The 26,514-nt window shown below is 41.0% G+C and overlaps 1 protein-coding gene across 1 annotated transcript in view; it reads right to left on the reverse strand.

Moving 5' to 3' along the window:
- LOC136885294 (piggyBac transposable element-derived protein 4) overlaps positions 1-26,286 on the reverse strand; it is a 45,595-nt gene extending 19,309 nt beyond the window's left edge. Inside the window, exons 1-3 of the mRNA XM_068230314.1 lie at positions 26,188-26,286; positions 2,254-2,334; positions 407-496 (exon numbers count right to left, since the gene is read on the reverse strand). Of these exons, the coding sequence (XP_068086415.1) occupies positions 407-496; positions 2,254-2,313 (150 nt within the window). The 5' untranslated portion in view covers positions 2,314-2,334; positions 26,188-26,286. The remainder of the gene's footprint in view (positions 1-406; positions 497-2,253; positions 2,335-26,187) is intronic.
- Between the last annotated feature and the right edge of the window lie 228 nt (positions 26,287-26,514).

The following is a 26,514-nucleotide window of genomic DNA, read 5'->3' on the forward strand; positions in this document are numbered from 1 at the left end:
TCAGATGTAACGCAGACCCACGGTGTTCCCCACATAGTGGTACTAATCACAGGCAACGCCCAAGACCCACGGTGTTCCTCACATAGTAGTATTAATCGCAGGTAACATCGATCCATGGTGTTCCTCACGTAATGGTACTAATCACAGGTAATCTCATGGTTCCAAAATCATCATCCGTGGGCCACCCCTTTTAGTCGCCTCGTAAGACAGGCAGGGGATACTGTGGGTGTATTCTTTGTCTTCGTCCCCCCATCCACACGGGGTTGTTCACTTTTTAACAACAGCATTATAGTCTGAAGCACAAGATTTTTGAAACAGAAAAATTTGCTTTCTAAAAAATTGAGAATATTTAGCATACTGTTCAAAGGGTACAGTGTACAGTTAGAAACATCTGTGTGCAACTCACCACAGCTGAAGACTCCTCGTGATCCTCCAAGACATTCCATTCAACCTTGATACTGACAGGTTGCTCCATGGTTACTGAATCAAGTGGACACTGTAAAAAAATATAGTGATGTCAATATCCCATGTTGCCACACAATATAATCACAAATTATCTATAAAAATGAAATTACAATTTTGTCCATACACTTTAAATATTTGCCTCATTCTTTTTAATTTCCAGTTAGATGGGGCACCTTTGTGTTCCCTGTTATATCCTATGCTTCAGAGACGTGGTCATCACGCGCTGCTGATTGCCACCACACTGGGGCACTCGAGATGTGGTGATATATCCTTCACATTCTGTGGATAGCACACAAAACTATCGCGTCCATTCTTCAGTAAGTCTGATTGCAATAAAGATTGTTAACCCTGATGCACAAACTTTAGCACCATTCCAGCCCCGTGAAAATAGGTCACTGTTTTCCTAAAGACTTGCATTTTGTGAAGTAATTGTACTGTAATTAAGCTTCGAGTATTACAAGGTACTGTCATTGAATGAGAAATGAGTAAAACATGTTTTTTTCTGTATTTTCATCAGTAAAATCGTAGGCCATATTTTTAAGGCTAAAGCACTACCAAGCCTTTAAAATATAAAGCCTGTGTTTGGTCGTTGTTCAGAACATGAGTGCTCAGTACGTACATCTCTAGGCTAGCCACAAACCCCATTACAGAAGCATTTGCCTGTATTTACATTTGTTTGCAGGTATTAAAACTGCCTCTCACAATTAACAGTCTCACTGAGTGTGAAGTACGTGTTTTGATTCATTTTCTAAGTGCAAAAGCCATGAAAGCTGTTGAAATTCATTGGCAGATTAGTGAAGTGTATGGAAAACACACTATGAGGGAAAGAATGGTAAGAAAATGGGTTATAGCATTTATAGAAGGCTGTATTAATGTCCACGACGAGAAGCGTAGTGGGTTATCATCTGTCATTATTGAAGACTTGGTGCAAAATGTTGATGCAAACGTTCAAGAAACCAGACGCTATATGATATCATCATTAAGTAATGAGTTGCCTGAAATTTCAAGGAGTGTTCATTATGAAACTGTGTCAGGATGCTTAGATTATCAAAAGTTGTGTTCATGCTGGGTACCAAGGATGCTGACAGAGGTGCACAAAACCAACTGCGTAGGTAGTGCTTTGACTTTCCTTAAGTGATACGTTCCGAAGTCAAACTGTCATTGGCGACAAAACGTGGCTTATGTTACGCTGGAAATAAAACAGCAATCCAAGGAATGGAGAAACTCAACATCACCCAAGAAAGTAAAGTGCAAGGAAACTATTTCGGGGTGACATAATAAATGCCATGTTTTCTTGTGAGACCTTACATAAAATCCATTTTGGAATCCAAAACAAACAATGTGGCATGCTCACAAGGGAGATTCCTTTGCTTCATGACAAGGTGCAACCTCACAAGGCTAATTAAATCCGAGACCTCATCGCTGTATTTGGTTGGGAACAGTCCGATCATCCTCCGTATAGTTCTGACCTAGCACCTAGTGACTACCATTTGTTCCTGCAATTGAAAGAGCATTTAAAAGGTGGACGTCATGATGGTGATATACTAAAAACGACCGTGCTGCAGTGGCTAGCACATCAGGCGGAAGATTTCTATAAGGATGACACCAGAAGCTGGTTTCACAATGTGACAAGTGCCTTAATAAGCTTGGAACTTATTTCAGAAGTGACCTCAGTCAAGATACAGATAGATAAATACTGCATTCAACAAGGAACAGTCACAGGTCACAGCCCAAAATTTAATCCGCATCAAATACCATAACAGTTAAAAAATTCTGCTTGCAACTTACCGCTGATGAAGATTCCTCATGATCCTCCCATTCAGCCTTCACACTCACAGATTGCTCCATTTTCACTCCAAGAAGTGGACACTGTAAATAAATATAATGCTAATAATTCCCAAACTCACCACATAATACAGAGAGTATAATTTAAGACTTCACACTACTCGTCACAGGCTGTGGAAATCCCAAAGCCAGTGTCATATGGCTCGTGTCAACCTTGGCATGATAAATGCTGACAGTTGACACAGAGGATACTTACAGGAGCTCTCTTGCTCAGTTCGCTGGTAACAATGTGACTTTTGAGGTATGTTATAAGGTTACTACTGTGCTGGCTAAGTGCAATACAGCGTAGAGAATATTTTTGGCTAAGATTTATTTGCACAACAGGCAGAAACCAGTTAATAGGTACCTTTGAAAATTCTGTGGACAGTTTCCTGGTTTGACAGTACCATCAAAATGTTATGTGCAACAACTCGTTAACAGTGGCATAGTACTGGTCACGTAACTAATAAGAAAAACCAGGGAAGGAGAATAGCTCTCACACGGGCAAGGTTAGAAGATATACAGGCAAGAGTGCCAGTCTTCTTCTTCTTCTTTCCCTTTGTGCCGTTAGGCGTTGGGACATTCCAGCCATTTACTAAACTTTCTTCTATCGTGCGCCATTCTCAAAACCTCACCCAGGGTCTTCCCTCGCTTCCTGATCGGTCCCAAGATGTACTCCTCCCATTCAATCCGTGGCCTTCCTCGTGTTCTTCTTCCTGTTGGTCTGGCTTGCCACACCTGCTTCGCTTTCCTTTCATCTTCCATTCTTTCTAGGTGACCAATCCAGCTCAATCCTCTCCTCTCAATGACGTCCATTATTGGCTCCTGCTGAAGCTCATCTCTTACTATGGTGTTTCTAATATGGTCTCTTCGAGTTTTCCCGGCAACTTTCCGTAAATATCTCAACTCAGCGGCAACCAGACGGCTCTCCAGTTTTTTATGCACTGTCCAACTCTCTGCACCATACAGGAGGGTTGGCAGGTACACGGCATGATATACCCGCATTTTTGTGTTTCTAATAATTTCTTTCTTCCCTATGATTGTGTTGTTTATACCATAGTAAACTTGATTAGCTTTTCTAATTCTATTGTTTATTTCTGCCTCTAATTTTCCATCCTCTCTGAAAATGGTGCCCAGATACTCAATTTGTTCTACTTGTTCAATATCCTCGTTGTTCCACTTGATTTGAAGCTGTACTTTTTCTCCTTTGGTGAATTGCATGACCTTGGTTTTGCTCGCATTCACTTCCATTCCACGGTCCTGGAAGGCATAAGCCCATTCAGTAAGAGCTTGTTGGAGATCCTCCTCTTTCCCAGCCAAAATCAGAATGTCGTCTGCATAGACCAGGGATTGGACATATATTGGTCTCATGTTCCAGTTGCCAACCTTAATTCTTTTAGTTCTTCTTTTACACTGCTTAATGACTTGGTTCATGAAGATCACAAAGAGAAGAGGACTCAAGCTGTCACCCTGGCTTTACTTCCTTCACCATTTCGAATTCCCTAGAGCAGTCACCAGCTATTCTCACCACTCCTTGGACTATATTGTACATGCTCGTAATGTGGCATAAGAGAGTCTCTGTTACCTTTTCGTCTTCAAGTGCTGCCCAAAGCTGTTCCCTGGGGACCGAGTCAAATGCAGCCTTTAGGTCGACAAATGCAGCTAGAACATCCTTCCCTCGACTGACTAAGTCTTTTCTCTATAACAGTTCTTAGTGTATATATATATATATATATGGTCGTGTGTTTGTCGACTTGGCCTGAAAGCACACTGTTCTTCTTCCAATTTTTCCTCTACTTCTTGTCTCAACCTCCTCTCCAATATGCGAGAGTATATCTTTCCGGCCACACTGGAAAGACAAATTGCTCGATAGTTTGCACAGTCCGGAGTGCTGCCCTTCTTATGGATAGGAACAATAATGTTCTTCTCCCAATCCTTTGGAATCTTCTGAATGCTCCATGCTTGTTGGCATATCCTTGTCATCCATTTGACCACTGCCTCTCCTCCATACTTCATCAATTCCGGTGAAATTCCATCCCAACCCGCTGCCTTGCCCACCTTCATTTCAGTGATACCCTCTCTTACTTCACTCTGCATAACTGTCTCCCCTTCTTCTAGTTCTTCTTCTGCCCCGTTACCGGCGTCATCTTGTAAATTCTGGTCTGCGCGGAACACATCCTCATAGTACGTGCTCCATGTATCAAGGATGTCCCGTGGCCTTGTTTAGATCTTCTGGTTCCTATCTTTAATGTTCCTGATTCTCTTTCCAGTGTTGCCTTGGAGGGATCTTAGTATCTTCCAAAACTTCTTCTGATTATTTCTGTATTCTGATTCCATTTCCTCACCAAATTCCTGCCAGTTCCTTTCTTTTGCTTCTTGTACTTGTCGCTTTGCTTCATTACGTGCTTCAACATAGTTCCTCCAGTCCTCTACCCTTCTTGTTCTCATGTACTCCTTCCAAGCTACCTTTTTCCTCCTTACAACTTCCTTGACTTCGTCAGTCCACCACTTTGTTCGTTTCCTTCGTGTGTTTACTGTAGTTTTCTCACAGACCTCTTCTGCTACTTTAATAATATTCGTCTTAAATTCACTCCATCTCTCTTCAAAGTTCCAACCTCTCTCAGGTTCTTCTCTTTCTCTTTGCTGAAGTATTTCTCCCAACTTCTGAGCATAATTCTGCCTTACCTCTTCCTCTCTAAATGCAGAAATTCTTATTTTCTCAAATCAAAGATGAGAGGGTGTGGGTGTAGCCTTGAACCTTGTTTTCATAACCAGAAGCCGATGTTCTGTACTCATTTCTGCACTGCGGAAGACCCTTACATCTAGTGCTGCATAAGTCATGTTCTTAGTGTAACAAAAGTAGTAAATACAACTCTTTGCTCCTCGGCCTACTGCCTCAAAAGTTATTTTATGGATACTTTTATGGGGGAAGAAGGTGTTGCCAATCCTTAGCTCATTATCAATACAGAATTCCAGCATTCTTTCACCATTGGTATTGATGGTTCGTTCTACTCCATGTTGACCCATACATCCATGTCCTCAACGTAACCTATTTCCGATCCTAGCATTCCAGTCCCCCATCACAATAACATGTCTACTTCTTTCCCTAGCTTTGTCTATAGCTTTTTGCATTTGAACATAGAATTGCTCCTTATCTACTTCTTGCATATCTTCAGTGGGGGCATAGATCTGCAATAGCGTAATACATTCTTCTAGTTCCAGATCCACTGTGATAAGTCTGGAATTAATAGGTTCCCATCCTGTCACTTTGTTTTCCACTGCTTCGGACATAATGATGGCCACACCTTCTTTTGCCCGTTCATTCCTGCTGACTCCTGAGTATCTCATTACATATCCCTTATCCAAATTTATTTGGCCATTACCTTTTCTCTTGGTTTCACTGACTCCAAGTATGGCAAGCTTGTACTTTTCCATTTCTTCGACTATTTCTACCTCCTTCCCTGACAGAGAGGTCACATTCCAAGTACCAATTCTCATATACCTTTTCGCACCAGGTTGTTCCCTTGTTATCCATCCAGCTACTCTCAGGTTTCTCTGAATAGTTAATTTCGCTCCACGTGAGTTATTAGCCCTATGGAAGCTAGCATGATGAGGGGGCTGCCCTCTTAGCTGTTATGCCAGCCCGTTTTCTGTCAGGGTATCTTCCCTTAGCCTTTGGGGTCCATTACTTATCTGCAAGGCAGCAGTTTGTGGTTCGCAGTTCCTCTGCCTATCTGCCGTGGAGGTGTTTACAAAGTTCCTTCTTCCGCCTTCGTATCCATTGACTGCCAACTTTTGATTTATGTGCCATTTCCTGCACACAGGCATCATCTGGCCTCCAAAAGGGGAACTCTTCCACCCGTAGCCGTTGGCCCCCCTTCTGGTTGTCAGGTTTGGTAATGGCCGCCTGACCCTCGGCCAGACAGTCGCAGGTTGTACCGTCTACTGTCACATATGGTAGCAGGATATTTCCTGACCTGACGAGTGCTAGTCAGTCAACGTAAATCGATTAGAAGAATAGCTCAGGAAACTGGTCATTTACATTCATCACCACGTAATGCATCAAAATTATTACATTTACGATCTTACCAGACTCATTCAGTCCATAACATACTGCCTACAGATTTCATTGCAAGAAGATTTTGCAATTAGCTAATGAATAATGTTCACGACATTATTGTGGATAAGAACTTTGTTTGCTTATTTATTTACTTATTTGTCCTGATTATGTACATAACTGGTAAATGTAGTTTCTTTTAGTTTCTATAAGCATAATCATGCCACTTCTTTGAGACGATTACATCCACTCACCATTGCGGGCACTGCGCTGGCCATCTCCGCTTCTCTGTGCACCTATTCCTTGGTATTCCACTATGAAGTCTTAAATTATACTTCCTGTATAATATCAAATTACCTATCAGCATAAATTATAATTGTTTGTACATTTTTCAGTTTTGTCTCATTGTTTGTTCTTATTTCAGATTAGCTAATCAAAAGTTGAAAGTAGCTTCATACCATTAAAATAATTACTTTGAAATGAAGTCACTATTATTTTGCTGAAAGGGAAAGTTGTTTCAATTGACTGCCTGATTATTTATTTAACTGAGCAGTATTTTCAGGTGTTTTAAAATAATTTTTAACAGAAATTAATATTGTTAGTCTACAAAAAATTAGTTCTGTCAATTACATTTCATATCATTTTTAATGTACTAAATTTTCTCATCGTTCAAGAACTTAGCAATTGGGTCATTAGCTACGCCAAAATCCCCGATCTAATGCATTCTGCATTTGCCACTTGAGTTTGTTGTTGTTGCAGAGTATCTTCACGTTGGGAATGATTTAATTTTTGTTGATTTGTCACGTCACATCACAATTGCTGTCTTCCTGTCAGTTACTCATGGGAAACTTGCTGAAGGCTATGTATTATTTGATTAGTATACAGTTATATAGCAACATTAGGGGGTTCAAATAAAAAATGTTCAGATTTTTCCATTAATATCAGCTTTAACAAAAAACTTTACCCACTAAAGTGGTAACAAATTATAATACTGCGCTCTTCATGCATTTTTAATTTGCAAGCTATAATAATGGAAATATTCACAAATTGTTGGATGAAACTAATTTTGAATAAATATATTTATAAACTACCTGCAAAAGGAAATACATGGTAACACAATTATACCTGAAAAAGAAACAATTTAATTACAGTACTGGTCAAAAGTTTAGGACCACATAAAGAAATCACAAAATGTCATCTAAAACCTAAACTTGTGCCACTAGACCTCTGTAATTTTCTTTCTGAGCTCTCACATCTAGTAGGATACATGTTATCTCATTTCACTGAGTTAGTCCAAGTACTGTAGAAGTTATAATTCTTTTACTCATGGAAGGTCTCACCTAAAAATAAAAATTTGGTACTATAATATACTGTATATTCCAATTGGTTGCAAGTATTACCACCATGATTTGTTTATAGACTTATCAATAAGTGGGGGTCATTTTAGTAAGAATGTAAAAATTCTGGAAATATGCGGCACCGTTTTTCCTGCATGTTTTATTTTTTTCAAAGCAGCGCCAAGATGGTTGATGTTTCTTTTTCTCTGTTACATATGGCCCAAATTCGCGGGGCGAACTGTCGGCATCAGACTTATCTTTTTTTTTTTCTAGGGGCTTTACGTCGCACCGACACAGATAGGTCTTATGGCGACGATGGGATAGGAAAGGCCTAGGAGTTGGAAGGAAGCGGCCGTGGCCTTAATTAAGGTACAGCCCCAGCATTTGCCTGGTGTGAAAATGGGAAACCACGGAAAACCATTTTCAGGGCTGCTGATAGTGGGATTCGAACCTACTATCTCCCGGATGCAAGCTCACAGCCGCGCGCCTCTACGCGCACGGCCAACTCGCCCGGTATCAGACTTATCTGCCCTGATAGTTTCGTTTGCATTCTGCAGATGGCATCCAAGAACACATTTCTGATGCTGATAGCTCACATTGTGACCTATGAGAAGGACAAGGAAAAACTGACCATCTTTGCACTGGTTTGGGAAAAAAACCCCACAAAAATCGATGCCACATTTTTTGGAAATTTTATATTTATACCAAAATGACACCTGCCTATTGGTAAGTCTATAAACGAATCCTTGTGGTGATACTTACAATAGCAGTATATAAACTAGGAAGATATACAATCCTATAACCAACATTACGTAGACTATGCACAGTTACTTCACTTGTCGGTGAACTTCGTTCCGGGCTAACCTTCAAATCAAGCTTCCTGGCAGATGCACTATTTTTAGAAGTTCCAGGTCTCTGAAGATCACTGGCTTCATTATCCCTGTTTGTATGTTGATTTCCAAGGAAACACCTCTGTTTGGATCTCGCCACACTACCTTTCTTTCCCATTGTTATTCCGAAATAATATGTAAACACTCACAAAGAATACACACCACAAAGCTGCTGCTCACCACATGGAATACATAGGAACCGGAATACATATCAAAACAAAACAAACAAGTTTTGGTGCCTGTTACCACATAAAGGAAAGGGAGTATTGTTATATTCAGGCTGCCTGAAAGCAAACTCCTGGATGATTCACAGATCACCTCTGTCCTCTTCTGAATATATAAACGCAGTGAAGATGTTGTGCAACCTCACCACAGTCAGATAGGTTCCCGGTAGGTCATTCAGCACAACCCGTTGCTACCAAAATGGCTGCAACGAGATAGAAACTCTTGGACATGTGTTGGGATTCTGCCAGAGCAATTAGCTAATGCGCAACCATCATCACAACCGTGTACGAACATTGATTGCTCAAGCCACGAAACAGCGTGGATGGGAAGTGCACGAAGAGGTTCACTGCATCTCTACAGATGACTTTAATCAGAGGGCTGACATCATAGCTGTCAACATTAAAGCAATGGTCTTAGACCCCCAATTCGCTCTGAAAGAGACTCAAATCAAGCTCGGGATGTGGACCTAGGAAAGCAAGATATTTATGTTCCGTGCTTGCCTTACCTATCAGCAAAATGTAAAATACCTATTGATTGGTGGATTGTCAGAGGCATGCTATTCAGAGCAAGAGGCACCCTCCCTAGTCAGACATTGACCTTACTACAAAATTTGAAAGTTCAATTCTGCGAATTAGAAAAAATAGTAACACAGATACTAAGGGACTCTCTCTAGAAATCATTCATTTCCATCCATACCTGAGAACATGATTAACATTCCTCCCCCACTAACCCTGGAAAAAGGAATATAAAAACATCATTAACAATTAAATTTCCACTTTTTGATGTTTTAAACTCCACTGAAATTATAACTTGACTGTATTCCGGATCTGAATGGTCACCCTCACTGGAGGACGGATGATTTATTTCTTTAATAAAGTCTCTCTCTTCTTGTTACTATATGTCTTCCTTTTCAGACAGTTTACAAACTTATTTATTCAAAATTGGTTTTGGCATGTGGCTTACTGAAGAACCTAACAGTTATAAATTGAGATAATATTTTTGTTCAGGAATATTATTTGAATGAATCTAGTGCTCACATCTACAAATAAACTGTATTTTAATTAAAACTTGAAAGCTTCATATCAAATTTTAAATATGCCTGGGAAGTGATCTGCTAAGGCTAGATAGATCCATCATATTAAATAAAAAACTGTAAGTTGTGGCTAAAATACATGAAAAAGGAAAGAAACATCCAAAGCTTATTTTGTCACTAGTCTCAGGAAACAAGAGAGGTCCACCTATTGAATACCACACAATGTTATAGGCCTAAGATAAATTATAACATTTTATTATTCTTGTGGACGATACCTTCGTAATTCTTGATGAACGATCCACAGATGCAAAAGCTACTCTTGACAATCTTAATAGTTTAGATCAGAATACAAAGTTTACCTTAGAATCCGAGAATAATAATAGTTTGAATTTTTTGGACCTAACAGTTACTCGATCACTTTCTTCCTTTTCAAATAATATCTATAGAAAGCCTACTCAGACTGCTATCACAATCAGGAACGATTCTTCCCATCCTCAGGCCCATAAAAATGTTACATATAATAGTCTGGTTGACAGAGCCTTTAGAGTTCCTATGTCGAAAAAGTCTGAATAAAGAATTAAATTTAATTCGGGCGATAGCTAGAAACAATGGTTTTAAGAATGCTTTCACTGAGAGAATTGTTAACAAGTTTAAGTACCATCCTAATACCACTCTTTTGAGAGAAAAACTCAAAGTTAATAATTTGTTGACTTTCACCTTTACAAATAAAATACAGAGCATCACCAACATCTTCAAAAAACATAATACTACGATTTCTTACAGAACTAATAATAGAAGCATATAGAAGTATTGACACCCTGCATAACTCCACTTCATTAAATTGAAATAATGTTTTTCATAGTTCTGGAGTATACAGATTATGCTGCCATGACTGCAGCAGTTCTTATCTTGGACAAACAGGATGAGACTTTAAAAATCAGATACGCGGAACACGTTAATGCCGTTAGGTACAATAGGTTTTCAGCAATGGGGCAGCATATGAAAGATTTGCAACATAATTTTATTAGCAATGATCAGGATCTCACAGTTTTACAGGTTATTAATAAAGATACTTTGCTTGACATCATTGAGAGCTGTTTCATTCACCTGGATCAATACTTTAATGTTGGTTTGAATCTCAATGATATTTCTGAGAAACCAAGAGTATTGTTCGATTTTTTAACAGCGTTTTTCAGACTCAGAAAAGCTTCCAATAGCAAATCAGTTTTTCAAAGCATACAGAAAACGTTCTCACGCCACGCCCTCTCGCCGCATCGCCCTGCATAATTCCCCTCCCTCTTCCTTTATTGCCATTGACTCTGGGCCCTTCCTACTCCTCAGTACCTCCCTTGTTCTGCTTCCCCTTCCCTTTCCCTCCAACGCGGGTACACTGGTCACGGTGTCTTGCGGCTCTCAGTGTCTTCTCTAATGTCTGAAAACACACATAATATATACGCTGCCAGAGGCGAATCTCTTATTCACGTTAATTCTTACGACAAGATCTTTTAAAAAGCCTTTCTTGACTTTCTTTTCTTTCTTTTTATTTGCTTCAGGTCCCAATTTGAACCGAAAACATCGTTCAGTACCCTGGAAACACGGTGTCCGCCAGTTTTCATTTAAAAATATCTTGTTATTTAATACTTAGCAGACTGAATCCAGCCACGTTCTTTAAGTTAGAGAAGACCTATGTTTTATTATGCAAAACACTGTCTGAAGTTCTTTTATGTTCTTTTTTTAGTACTAGAAGTTGTTACGTCTTTTGACTGGTTACGTTATTTTAAAGACAGCCATTTTTAACCAATAGAAAAATGGTTTCTTAATTTTTGCACCTGTTACTCTAATACTTAGCAAATATTCAGCAAGAAAACCTTTTTTACATATGTTCTTACAAAAAAAGAAAATTTGCTCTTGGACTTTTATGATAGTGAAGCATTGTTTTTTTGTCCTCGGCTCAATTTAATCTGCTCGCACATGGTTTAATGTTTTTAGATTCAGAGGACTTTTGTCAAGAGGACATATATTCAAAGTTTTAAGACAGTTGGTGCTATTTTTTAGGTTTAGGTCATAAGTTAATATTTACGGATCTTGTTTTTTAATTAGGTCTTGCCAGTTTTGTAAACATTGTGTATACTTTATGCATTGTTTTTTTATAACCTTAACAATGTATATTTTTTTCTTATTTTTGGCTGATGATGATGTACACCAGCATCGAAACTAGTACTAAGAATAATAAAATGTTATAATTTATATAATTTATCTTATAACATTGTATGGTATTGAATAGGTGGACCTCTCTTGTTTCCATTAGATTCTTGGTTCAATACGGAATTAACATGAAGTTTTTAAACTTGAACTAGTCTCAGGGCAAGAAACTTTTGCTGGAGGATTGATAATTTCATTACAACCAAAAGTTTCAACTAAAGAATCCTTTAGCACATTAGTTCAATGAGGACAAATGGACTTTATAGTTTGTTTCAGGGGTCAAGATATACAGCCTGTGTCTAATAGGTATTAAAAATCTGTATTCTTGTGTTCTGTCACGTCTGTTGATTTACAATCAAGATCTGTACAGTTTCAATTTGTTATCCAAGAACATGATTCAAATTTCAACGTATAGCTCAAATCTGAAGTAAGCTGCTTTACGTTGCGACACAGATAGGTCTATGGCGATAATGGGACAAGAAAGGGCCAGGAGTTGGAAGGAATCGGCCATGGCCTTAATTAAGGTACAGCCCCAGCATTTGCCTGGTGTGACAATGGTAAAGCACAGAAAACCATCTTCAGGGCTGCCAAGAGTGGGGTTCGAACCCACTATCTCCCAAATATTGGATACTGGCCACACTTAAGTGACTGCAGCTATCGAGCTCAGTAATATCAAACTTAAAAGGTTGCATTATTTGGAAATGTCTCTATATTCTGAAGGGGATAAGCAACCAGAGCTGCTCAATTATGGTACTTGTTCACTTCATGTGCAGCATGGAGCATTGAGAACTGCTCACAATAAAAGTGGCTGGAACACTCATGAGTTTCATAGGGTACTCCAGTACTTCATGAAAGGCTTTCCTTTAATTACAAGACGTATAAAGTTTCCTCTCAAATTTTGTTCCATAAGGTAGATTGAATATGCCAGTCATGGAAAGCCCATCAGAAATAGAAACTTTGAAAAAATAAAACATGATTTAGAAGACAGCTTCCTCTGTATGGAACTTAAAATACTTGTGCCTTTGCAAACTGAACTTGAGATTTTGAAATAAATATCAGTTACATGGCTCCCTTTTACTATTTTTATACAAAGATTTGCACAAAATTATGTAGACCTAATGTATCGAGATTCATTAAAAAAAAGGTGATGTAAGGGGCAGCAAATTCTCCATTGATGTTGGCAAACCATCTAACCATAAATCATCCGAATGAATTTACTGCAAAGCTCAAACAAGGATTTCATGAAGATCTTGCAATTAAGCTACTCTGCACATTTCACAGGAATGCAGCAACTGAAAGAGGATTCTCTGTCAAAAAGAACTTTTGATAGAAAATCTGCAAAAAAAAAAAAAAAAAAAACAAAAAAAAAAAAAAAAAACCTGTTGCTGTACAAAGAAATGTGTATGAAGCAATACTAACATTAGGCAGATTATTGAACAATGAGAAAACAAATGATACAAGCTGTAAGAGTTGCTTCTTCAAAAGGACAAGAAGCATTAAAGAAGAAAATAACTGATGAAGAGGTCAACCACAAAATGACAGCAGTCTGTCAGAAAAGAGAACTCAATAATATGAAAAGAAATCTTGAGGAAAAGGCAAAAGAAGCCATTGGCCTAGATGCTGATATTTCAAGTTTAACTAAATGCTAACTTGTTAAAATTAGCAAAAACAGTACATCTCCAACACCCCCTCGTGTGTGCTTCTACAATTGTAGGGGGCTAACCCTGGTTACCCTCTTCAATTGAAGATCCTCTTCGTGGTGAGGGGGACTAGTAGCTCCTTTCTTGCGATGCCGAATTAAGCCCCATTGGGTAACCGTTCGGTATACAAGGAGGAGGAAGCTAAAGCACCGCCCAACCCTAAGGTGTAATGCGACCCATGCCGATGGGGTGCATGGCACATGAAAGATGTGTCTTGAACGGAGCCTTCGAGATACTTGGCGCCCTCTCGAAGTAAGTAGCCTTACCCAGGTATGCGGGGCTCTGCCTGGGCGGACATATATTTCCGTAGCTACTCGTGGGACTTGAATGAATACGGTAGCCATCCATAAACCGGAGAGCTCTTCTGGGCCCTCCGAGAGGAACACTACAACAACAACCGAAGGGGACTCTTCGGAGATACCCTCGGATAGTTCATCTTCGACAGTTAGAGGGCTCACTCAAGAGGTGGGCAATCTACAGGTCCAGAAGAAGAAGAAGAAGAAGAAACAGCGCTCTGGCGCTAAGAAAAGGAGATATAAGAAGGCCTTAAAGGCCCGGGAGCAGGCCAAAGAGGGTTTAACTCCGGGAGCTGAGGGGCCTTCTAATACCACGACAGTAACAACTGTGGGGGGGATCCAATGGGCACAAGAGGTGGGACCCTGAAAAGGGCTCTGCTTCTAGGGCACAGAGGACCCCACCCACTAAGATGCCAGCGGGGAAACGACTTCTGTGTCGGGGGCAACCCCAGAAGATCTGCAGACCCGCAAAAAACCCAAGGTGGAAGCTGTGGAAGAGGCTATCACCAATCTGATAGACGAGCTTCCGGAGCAGGGGTCCATTAAGCCTCAGTTCCTGGATTGCTATCTGTCGAGAGGTGCGGCCGTGATTATTGCCGAGAATGACGAGACTGTAGCATGGCTTTCCAGTCTTGTTACAGGTATACAACCATGGGAAGGAGCCAGGCTCACAATTGTGGGCATGGATAAACTTCTTTCCCACAAGAGAGTCATGGTCTGGATACCAGGACAACCAAAGGACAATAATGTCCTTTTGGGAAGAATGGCACGCCAGAACCATGGCTTAAATCCCACCAGCTGGAGGGTCTACGACCGCAAGGACAAGAGAGGTGACCGACTTGTGGTTAGCAGGGACTCCAGAGACGTGGAGAAAGTGGTGGGGAAGAAGATCTTCTGCGGGGTGCATGTGGCTACCTTCACCTTGGTGGAGGACAAGCATGACAAGCAGAGGACCAACCCCACCACAGAAAATACCGAGACTAACAGGGGCGTAGAGCAGGAGCCCGGACAGGAACCTGGGCCAGCCAAGCCTCAAGACTCATCGCAGGAGACGGAGCAGCACGTTCCGGAGACCGCATAAGGTAAGTATTGCACGAAGGTAAGAATGATTACTTTCATACAAGCAAATATACAACATTGTATAGCGGCCTCTAGGGTACTTATTAGAAGTATTCAGAAGGGTAGGTTTTCGGTCGCCCTGATACAAGAACCCTGGCTTAGACAGGGGCATATCATGGGACTAAAATGTGCAGGTTTCACTTTATTCAGTGGAATAGCAGAGGAGAAGCCTAGAGCATGTATACTAGTTAAAGATCACAACGCCTGGACTATACCAGGCTTCATTACTAGAGACCTGGTAGCAGTCCTAGTGAGATATGAAGAGGACGGACAGCCAAAAGACTTGGTTGTCTGCTCTGCATATTTCCCAGAAGACTCTGAATCTCCACCCCCGCCGGAGGAGTTCAAGAGACTGGTAATATACTGTAGGAAACAAGGATTAAACCTCATAGTAGGATGTGACGCCAATGCTCATCACAGCATTTGGGGAAGTAAATATACAAACCGAAGGGGAGAGCACCTCATAGAATTTCTATGTACAACTGATCTTGAGATCATGAACATTGGTGATACCCCTACCTTCATTAATAATAGGAGTGAGGGGATCATAGATCTTATCCTGGGTTCCATGGGAATCATACAGGAATTTAAAGACTGGAAGGTTTCTTTGGAGCCTTCCTTGTCAGATCATAGACACATTGTGTTTTATATAGAGGGCTCCCTCGAGATCCCGTTTTACAGAAACCCTAGACAAACTGATTGGACGTCTTTTAGGGAGGACGTGAGTAGGGGACTGGAGGGAGGACCCTCAAATATAATTAAAAACAAAGAGGAGCTGGAGCTCAGTGTGAGTTTTCTCACACGGACACTGGTTATCTCTTATGAACTAAACTGCCCTATTGTTAAGGCAAAAAGAGTAACAGGAAGCTTCAAGTGGAATAGTTATCTTGAACACCTGGGGAGAAATACATGAAGGCTCTGGAATAAATACAGGGAACTTCAGGATCAAGAAAGCCTAGATTCTTACAAAGAATCACTAAGAAGGTACAAGTCAGAAGTCAAAAAGGCTTCTAGGAAATCTTGGAGACAGTTTTGTGAATCCATTGAAAGTCAACATGAAGCGGCAAGGCTTCATAAAATTTTAACCTTGGATAGAAGGGCAAGGCTGGGTTCACTGGAGTCGCCTTCGGGTGGATACACATCCACGGAGAGGAAGACCCTGAACTTATTGCTTGATGCCCACTTTCCAGGTTCGGTAGTCACGAATAGTGAGATAGAATCGAGCGGATCCTTCAGACCCGATGAAAGTGGCTGGAAGGAAGCCGCAGAGATTGTTACCCCAAGAAGGGTTAAGTGGGCATTAGAATCCTTTGCCCCTTACAAAAGCTCAGGGGTGGATGGGATCTTCCCGGCACTTCTTCAGGAAGCGGGGGTGGGGGGGGTGGGGGGGGTGGTCCTTATACCATACCTGGTCAGAATCTTTAGAGCCTGTCTCACTATGGGGTACGTGTACTCCTTGGGGCGTCAGGCGAAGGTGGTGTATATACCTAAACCTGGAAGGTCCTCATATACTAGACCTAAGGATTATAGACCCATTAGTCTATCGTTTTTTCTACTTAAGACCTTGGAAAGACTGGTGGATAGACATATCAGGGAGAAAGTATTAAGGGACTTTCCCCTGCATTCTCATCAACATGCATATCAACCAGGGAAGTCGGTTGAGACGGCACTACACCAGCTAGTTTCTAGGCTGGAGAGTGCCGTGGATCAGCAACAACTTGCAATGGTTGTATTCCTAGATATAGAAGGGGCCTTTAACTATACATCTCTGGGCTCAATAGAACATAGTCTAGAGAGAAGAGGAGTGAGCAGTATGCTCATACAATGGATTATGGATTCACTGCAGGGCCGTCAAGTTCTGTGTACCCTCAACGCTGTAATGTTGAAAGCTAATATAGACAGGGGGTGTCCACAGGGAGGAGTATTATCACCAACATTATGGTGTCTGGTAGTGGATGAACTACTTACCAGGTTAAATGTTGGAGGAATATACGCCCAAGGCTATGCAGATGACATAAGCCTGATGGCGGTAGTAAATTTCCCCCGCACGGTTTCCGAGCTCGTACAGAGCTCTTTACGTAGGGTGGAAAGATGGTGCCACGAGACAGACTTGTCGGTTAATCCCGATAAGACGGAGCTCGTGGTATTTACCAGGAGGAGGAGGCTAGACGGACTGTCAGAGCCTTTCCTATTTGGGAAAAAATTAGTTAAGACAACTTCAGTTAAGTACCTAGGGGTAATCCTTGAGGCAAGACTGAGTTGGAAGAAACATATAGATCATAAGGTGGATAAGGCTCGCAAGATTATGTGGGCCTGTCGCAGGGCCGTCGGGAAGACTTGGGGCCTTAGACCTAAGGTGGTCCAGTGGCTCTATATCTCTATTGTACGGCCCATGATCACCTATGCATCTTTAGTCTGGTGGCCAGGTTCGGAGAGTAAAACTGTGACCACCAAGTTAAACAGTGTCCAAAGACTTGCGTGTCTAAGAATAACAGGGGCACTGGATACTACACCATTATGTGCAATGGAGGCCATCCTAGGTTTTCCCCCCTTACATTTATATGTTAAGGTAATAGCAGGAATGAGTGCCTATCGCCTCTGGTCACTCGGAGGATGGTCCTTCAAAAACCTGAATAGAGGTCATGCTTCTATTCTTACAAGGCTTCACCAGACTTGCCCTATGACAATGATGATCGGGGATCTGATGAAGCCTAGCTTTAATTTGAATTATAAATTTACAGTCGTGATACCCACAAGGGAGGAGTGGGCCGCGGATGCTGGGGCCCATCTTAAGTCTTGGGGCTGTACATGGTACACAGATGGCTCGCAGACGGAGACGGGCACAGGCGCCAGGGTCTGGGGGCCTAAGACAAGGCTCTACCTTCCTATGGGTAAATATGCTACTGTTTTCCAGGCCGAAGTATACGCAATACTAGCCTGTGCTGTATATATATGGAATATGCCTGGACACAGAAGACACATCACTATTTGCAGTGATAGCCAGGCAGCGCTAAAAGCACTATGTGCAGTTAAAACAACATCAAAACTGGTATGGGAATGCCAAAGGATGTTAGATCAGCTGTGTGAATTTAGCTCAGTTACCCTATTATGGGTCCCTGGGCACACAGGTATCAGTGGAAATGAAGAAGCTGACAAACTAGCGAAACAAGGCTCAAAAGGTTCTTTCACAGGACCAGAGCCCTTCCTGGGAGTGTCACTCCGAAGCGTGAGACTGGTAATTTCCCAGAGGATAAACCAGTCTCACTTAGATATTTGGAAGAGGTTAACTATAGCAAGGCAGGCACATGAACTTATCAAAGGGCGTAGCCAAAGTTATAAAAAGGTCATAATGAATTTGAATAGGACCAGAATGAGAATGGTAGTTGGACTGTTAACAGGCCACAATACCTTACAGAGACACCTACACATCATGAAAATCACCCAGGATCGGATGTGTAGAAGATGCGGTAAGGAGAAGGAGACCTCCGCGCATGTGTTATGTCAGTGCGAGGCTCTTGCAAGCACCAGACATCGATACCTTGGCTCACATTTTGTGAGCCTGGAAGACATCAGGAATGCCAATATCCGGACACTGGTATCCTTTATAGGAGCACTAGGGCTGGACTAGGCAAACCTGTTTAAGGGGCACAAAGGGTCTTCATAGACCTACGTGTGGAGCTCACCCATTTCTTATCTATCTATCTATCTATCATCTCCAACATATTTAACATTATTATCCATTTCTTTTGTTTTAGAATATTGTCAAGTTTCAAGAATTTTTATGTTCATTGTTGTGATGATGATTGAATATTTCAAAAATAGTCATATACATCTTATTTATCTCATTTATGTAGTAACACCAATATTAATGCTGAAGTGTGAGCAAGGATTAATGCTGGATGGATTGTGATGGAGGGAGGAAACAGGAGTGCTCTGTGACAAGAAAATGCCAGTACGCCTGAAGTCAGAAAATAAAATAATGTACTGGTGTTCATCCAGTCGTTATCTGTGGAACTGAGCACTAGCCAGTTATGAGATAAATAGAGCACCAACTCCATGTTATGGAGATATATATGTTAGGTTGGTCGATGGGAATCTCCCACATTAACCACATTACAAATGAAGCTATTTGGAGGAAGATTGGCATTACTCCAATAAATTAGAAAATGCATCGGAGACGTCTTCAATGGTATGGCCACATCATGTGTGCAGCACCTCACACTGTCACCATTACTGTCTACCACCTTAAGGTCAGTGCAACTCAACCAATTGGAAGGCCAAAGCAATGATGGAAAGATGCCATTAAAACCAACATGAGAGCACTCCACCTAGAGAGTAATGACATTTTCGATCGTGGGAAGTGGCATTCCTTGATCCATCAGATGGATCCTACACCAGTAGGAGAAATGCTTAGCAGAAGAATAAGAAGTCATATTCCATCTGAAATGAGAGCTGAATATCTTTGTTTAGAAAAGTAGTACTGTTGCTGACTAAAAGGTATTTTGTGTACTTGCAATTTTAGTATTATTTCTCCATGTCTAGTTCTTCTTCTTTTGTTTTGGCCGACTATTCAGCTTCTTCTGTTTTGTGGGATTAAATAATCGTCGAGTACTCTTTCATCCTTTCAATCTGCAATCTCCTCCTTTATTCTGTCCATAGCGCTTGGATACGGGAACTAACTTTTTTTAGAAACCTCTTCGTGGCCTTGATCCTCAACTTGTAAGCATCCCTGTTGTTGACTTCCATTCCTTGTATTCTCATTTCTTCCAGGTCCTTCTTCACGTCCTGATACCAGCATACCTTAGTTTTCCTAATAATTCATGTTTGTGGGTTACTGTAGTCACGTCCTAGTTCGTGAACCATGGGCAACGGCTGGGTGGCCTAGTAAGTGGTCCTGAGAGTCGGAATACCAGTTGCTATGGAATGGGAGTGGGCATCTCGGACATATTCTGAGTCGTGGCCCTCCTTGTGCTCAGGCGGCTAGGACTATACAATTCACCGGTGGTCCATTACCCGTTAGAGGAGACATCCTCACTTGGACTATGTGCAAGTAGGGCAGCATCCTGCTTCATGAATTTACCGAGCTCAGAACACTTTAAGCAAGCTTCAGATCTATGGGAGTAATGGAGTCCCACTCCCACTTGACAGGCGAGGTACTCCTTGGAAACAACTTAGGGAACGAAATGGAATTCGATGGGGAGCTATCAATATTAATGGGGCTTATGGAAGAAAGAAGGTAGAACTGGCTGAGTCAGCAAAGAGGATGCATCTGGATGTGCTAGGAGTAAGTGATATTCGGGTAAGGGGAGATAATGAGGAAGAGATAGGAGATCATAAGGTGTACTTGACGGGTGTTAGAAAGGGAAGGGCAGAGTCTGGGGTAGGGCTCTTTATCAGGAATACCATTACACGCAACATAGTTTCTATTAGGCACATAAATGAGTGAATGATGTGGGTAGATTTGTTAGTGGGAGGAATTAAGACAAGAATTGTGTCCGTGTATTCACCATGTGAGGGTGCAGATGAGGATGAAGTTGACAAGTTTTATGAAGCATTGAGTGACATCGTGGTCAGGGTCAACAGCAAGGATAGAATAGTGCTAATGGGCGATTTCAATGCGAGAGTTGGGAATAGAACTGAAGGATACGAAAGGGTGATTGGTAAATGTGGGGAAGACATGGAAGCTAATGGGAATGGGAAGCATTTGCTGGACTTCTGTGCTAGTATGGGTTTAGCTGTTACGAATACATTCTTCAAGCATAAGGCTATTCACCGCTACACATGGGAGGCTAGGGGTACCAGATCCATAATAGACTATATCTTAACACATTGCGGACCGGGTGCCCTTCACCCCATGCACAGCCCTGTTCCCGGCCACTTTCTAACTACCTCCAAACTGGAGTGCATGCATTCAAATAAACTGCCAGAACTTCACTAGCCTTTGAAGGACTACTGTGTTTTATTCTGGAGGCATTCCTGATTAGTAGTTGAAATGCAGTTAGGTAAGTATTTGCTGAAATCTATTTCGGCTCATAGTTTTCCGAAATAAATGGTTTCTATTAGGGGATCGGTTGGCCAGTAATCTTTCAGATACGGTTTCTTAACCTGCCCTATCAATATACAAAAAACAATTTTTTAATTTCCTTCTTAGGGACAATAGTCCACTTTGGGTTTTACGGGATACGTTATGAGAATGTGAATTCTGCTCATAGTATAAGTTTGTCTGCTCAGCTACATAATGAAAAAGTCCTCACAAACATAAGTACTGATACTTGTCCTACGTTTCCAGGTTCATTAGGCTATACCTTTATATCAGGAGCACGTTCAAAATCCTCTAGCCTAGGTTTACTGTTGTTCATAACCTAGTTGTCAGAAAACACTATATTATTTACAATATTTAGAATATTTACACCCGTAATACAATTATGAGCCTCGTCCTGCGCCACGTGATTACCACACCTTGAAGATAAGGATATCTATTCGTCATCACTTGAAACATTTCCGTTAGAATGTATTTCATCGTCGAACTCTAAATATTCAGCATCACTTCGATATTCTGAGCCTGTATCAGCACATAATACGCGAATAATTTCATCCCTGTCTAAACACGTGCGATCCATGAGCGCTGCCATCTTGCATGGCTCTTCAAACTTTGTAAACATGTTGTCAGGAAATGCAAAGAAAAGCTATGATATGAAGAATAATCGAAAAGAAATGCGACTATCGATTGTGTAGAATCATACATAAGAGTTCTAGCACCCTTGACCTCCAAATAGTTCCGGTATATATCAAAAGATAGCACTAAACTTCAGTCTGCTGCTAACACGAGATAACTCGGGACCGGTCCGCAACGTTCGGCCAGGCATGCACGAGTTTTCTCGGGACCAGTCCGCAATGTGTTAACAGACTTTGAATTCAGGAAATCTGTTAGCAATGTAAGAGTTTTTCGGGGATTTTTCGATGATACAGACCACTATCTGATCTGTAGTGAACTAAGTATCTCTAGGCCTAGGGTAGAGAAAGTGAAATCTGTCTGCAAACGAATAAGGGTAGAAAATCTCCAGGACGAGGAAATTAGACAGAAGTTCATGGATATGATTAGTGAGAAGTTTCGAACAGTAGACAGTAAGCAGGTTCAGGATATAGAAAGTGAATGCGTGGCATACAGGGATGCTGAAATAGAAACAGCAAGGGAATGCCTAGGAACAACTGTGTGTAAGGATGGGAAAAGGCGAACATCTTGGTGGAATGATGAAGTGAGAGCAGCCTGTAAACGTAAAAAGAAGGCTTATCAGAAATGGCTCCAAACAAGGGCTAAGGCAGACAGGGATTGGTACGTAGATGAAAGAAACAGAGCGAAACAAATAGTTGTTGAATCCAAAAATAAGTCATGGGAAGATTTTGGTAATAACCTGGAAAGGCTAGGTCAAGCAGCAGGGAAACCTTTCTGGACAGTAATAAAAAATCTTAGGAAGGGTGGGAAAAAGGAAATGAACAGTGTTTTGAGTAATTCAGGTGAACTCATAATAGACCCCAGGGAATCACTGGAGAGGTGGAGGGAATATTTTGAACATCTTCTCAATGTAAAAGGAAATCATCATGGTGGTGTTGCAAACAGCCAAGCTCATGGGGAGGAGGAAAATGATGTTGGTGAAATTATGCTTGAGGAAGTGGAAAGGATAGTATATAAACTCCATTGTCATAAGGCAGCAGGAATAGATGAAATTAGACCTGAAATGGTGAAGTATAGTGGGAAGGCAGGGATGAAATGGCTTCATAGACTAATAAAATTAGCGTGGAGTGTTGGTAAGGTACCTTCAGATTGGATAAAAGCAGTAATTGCACCTATCTACAAGCAAGGAAACAGGAAGGATTGCAACAACTATCGAGGTATCTCATTGATTAGTATACCAGGCAAAGTATTCACTGGCATCTTGGAAGGGAGGGTGCGTTCAGTCGTTGAGAGGAAGTTGGATGAAAACCAGTGTGGTTTCAGACCACAGAGAGGCTGTCAGGATCAGATTTTCAGTATGCGCCAGGTAATTGAAAAATGTTACGAGAGGAATAGGCAGTTGTGTTTATGTAGACCGGGGCCGCTATCTCACTGGCAGATAGCTCCTCAACAGCAATCGCTTAAGCTGAGTGGACTTTGAACCAGTCCTCAGATCGAGGTAAAAATTCCGAACCTGGCGTGGAAGTGAACCTTGGGCCTCTGGGTAAGAGGCCCCTACACCCTACATAAGTAATAAACACCCTATGATGGTTGGTAATATAGTACATCAACTGACTTGTGTGGCTGACAACTGACCAGTTTACAAGGAGATGGCGCAAGGTACAGAGCAATCGGCTTCAATAAGGATATGATTATGGGCTGCTACCTCAGTGGCTGGTCTAGCAGAGCGACTGCAGTGAAGCTAAACAGTATCACAATAACAGTAGCATTCATCCTGCACTTCATGGCACTCGATATTCCAACACACCACTGAACTGTGTGAAAGTGATATTTTAAAACTCATTAGCAGGTCTACATGATTTTGTTTCAGCTCAAGGATACAAGCATATATAGAAACATTGTTTCAAACAGTTATCACAACCTTGCTCAAGATCTCTGTGGTGCTTGGCAAATTTTTTGATACTTTGGTGTATTAACCTATATAGCAATTGAAGCTTTCACGGCCGGCATTACAAATCATGTCGGTGCTTTCCGGACTTGTAGGCCATGGTTCACGAGCATGTAATGGTCCCGACGTTTCACCAAAGACTGTGTTCGGCATTATCAAGGATCAAAAGGTAAGAATTTCATGATTATTTCCCGTATTGGACTGAAATCCATAGTTTGCAGCAAAAGGTGATTCCCATATGACATAGGTCATTTATTATATTCCCACTATCATAACTCTTTTTATTCTTAACCATCATATATACAGATAAAAACTTTTACTGTCCACACTGAACTGCGAAATCCCAACACCTTATAGATACTACTAATGTATTTGGACCTCCATGCCCAACAATCATCATCATTCAGACTCTTCAAACAGAAAAGCCTTTATAACATCATTCATCTCATTCACATGAACTGAATGCATAATTCTGTGCACACAACCCAAATATTTTAATATCATGAGAAGACACCTTGGCTTTGGATCACTTGAACTTTGAATGGACTGCGACGTATTTGGAGAGCCAACTTCAATTGCATATCTATGCATGAACCACAACCAGCATTTTACGAATATCTATATAAAAAACAACTTTTTAACATAGAGCAGTAATCCAGCATTTTGGGAACCTCTATTAAATGGATCTCTTTAACATAGTGCAATGAGAATAATGAATATTAGGCCTACCTTATTTCTTATATGGTTTGTACATATAATTTTTAATATTACTGCCACTACACTGTATATTCCATTGCTTAAACTATTCATTCAATATGCCTTAAAATTCTATTGATTGTACATACAGTTTTTTAAGACCATTGTGTTGTTACATGGTCTACTTTATTTGATACATTTGTATAATTTGTTTCATGGCTGATGATGACCTATGATTTAGGACAAAACTAGTCCCTGAATGTTAATATAAATGTATATCATTTATAATTTGTATCGAAATGGTGGACCTTAAATATAAAACTACTTAACTACTATTGTAATTATCAAGGATTCCGACCAACTTCGATAGCAGCGAAGCTCACAGTGGAATGGATTGGTGTTGCAATTCCACCTCATTATATAGCGCAGGCTACGGCGCGCTGCACACCTATTGGTCTGCCATACAGGGGGGGTGGTTGCTGATTGGTTGTTCTTGGGCCAGTGAATGAAGCGTTAAGGAGCCTGAGGTATGTCAACCTGCCTTGGTGGAGACAAGTAGCTGATCACCTGTTGCTTTTTCTGGTGCTTTTTTGCTGGTATCAAAGTTGGTTGGAACACTTGATAATGCCAAACGCAGTCTTCGGTGAAACGGGACCATCACATGTTCCTGGACCATGGCCTTCAAGCCTGGAAAACAGTGACATGATCTTTGGTGTATTGTTTCACATTATAAATTTGGAAGCATTACAATGATGGGAACATTAGAACTGTAATTTTAATCATAAGTTTTTCCATATATTTTTTTGTGTGTTGTGACCATCTTGAGGATCCAGATATTTATGGATGTAATTGTAATTATCAAGGATTCCGACCGACTTCGATAGCAGCGAAGCTCACAGTGGAATGGATTGGTGTTGCAATTCCACCTCATTATATAGCGCAGGCTATGGCGCGCTGATCACCTATTGGTCTGCCACACAGGGGGGGGTTGTTGCTGATTGGTTGTTCTTGGACCAGTGAATGAAGCGTTATGGAGCCTGAGGTATGTCAACCTGCCTTGGCGGAGACAAGTAACTGATCACCTGTTGCTTTTTCTGGTGCTTTTTTGCTGCTATCAAAGTTGGTTGGAACACTTGATAATGCCAAACGCAGTCTTCGGTGAAACGGGACCATCACATGTTCCTGGACCATGGCCTTCAAGCCTGGAAAACAGTGACATGATCTTTGGTGTATTGTTTCACATTATAAATTTGGAAGCATTACAATGATGGGAACATTAGAACTGTAATTTTAATCATAAGTTTTTCCATATATTTTTTTGTGTGTTGTGACCATCTTGAGGGGATCCAGATATTTATGGATGTTTTTAATATTTGTGATAACTGATGAAGATCCTTTCTCAAAAATATGTTTGCTTAATATGGACAACTTTGTCTGCTATTGTATGTATTAATTATTGACAGAAGACCCAATAAAGAATCTTTGAGTATTATTATTGTCATAGTCAATATGGAGCATCTAGGACCAAAAAATGGTCAAATTTGTTGAGCTTTGAATACTACGCTCTTTCAGTTCGTTGATGCCTTCTTCCTGACAGTTTATTTTAAATCTTAATTTTGAAATCCCCCTTCACCGGTTTGTCTTTGTCATTTTCCTCCATTTTCTAAACGACATTGAAATTTTAAATTTAATTGCTGGCGAACACTGAGTACTTATACTTACACGCTCCTTAAGATCGGGATTCTCAGAAGAGAGCGAGGTCGAAGCTACATCATTTTTATTAGAAATCCTGTTCCTTTTACCTAATGGGTTTGCCGAAACTGGGCTCTCTTCGATTAGCCACCTTTTCCGTGATCTTCTTTGTTTATATGCTCCCTTTCTGTGAAGTGGGAAATTTTCAAACACTGAGGGAACAACAGTAGGAAGAAGTCTTTTTCTGGTCGTACTAATACTAAAATCCGGCTCTTTAAAATGGTTCCCACACACATAAGACCTATCCTTAGGCATCCATAAGGAACCCTGCTTGTCCCCCTGCCGAGAAACTGCTGA

This window comes from Anabrus simplex, chromosome 14 (genome assembly GCF_040414725.1).
Source record: "Anabrus simplex isolate iqAnaSimp1 chromosome 14, ASM4041472v1, whole genome shotgun sequence".
Lineage (NCBI taxonomy): Eukaryota > Metazoa > Arthropoda > Insecta > Orthoptera > Tettigoniidae > Anabrus > Anabrus simplex.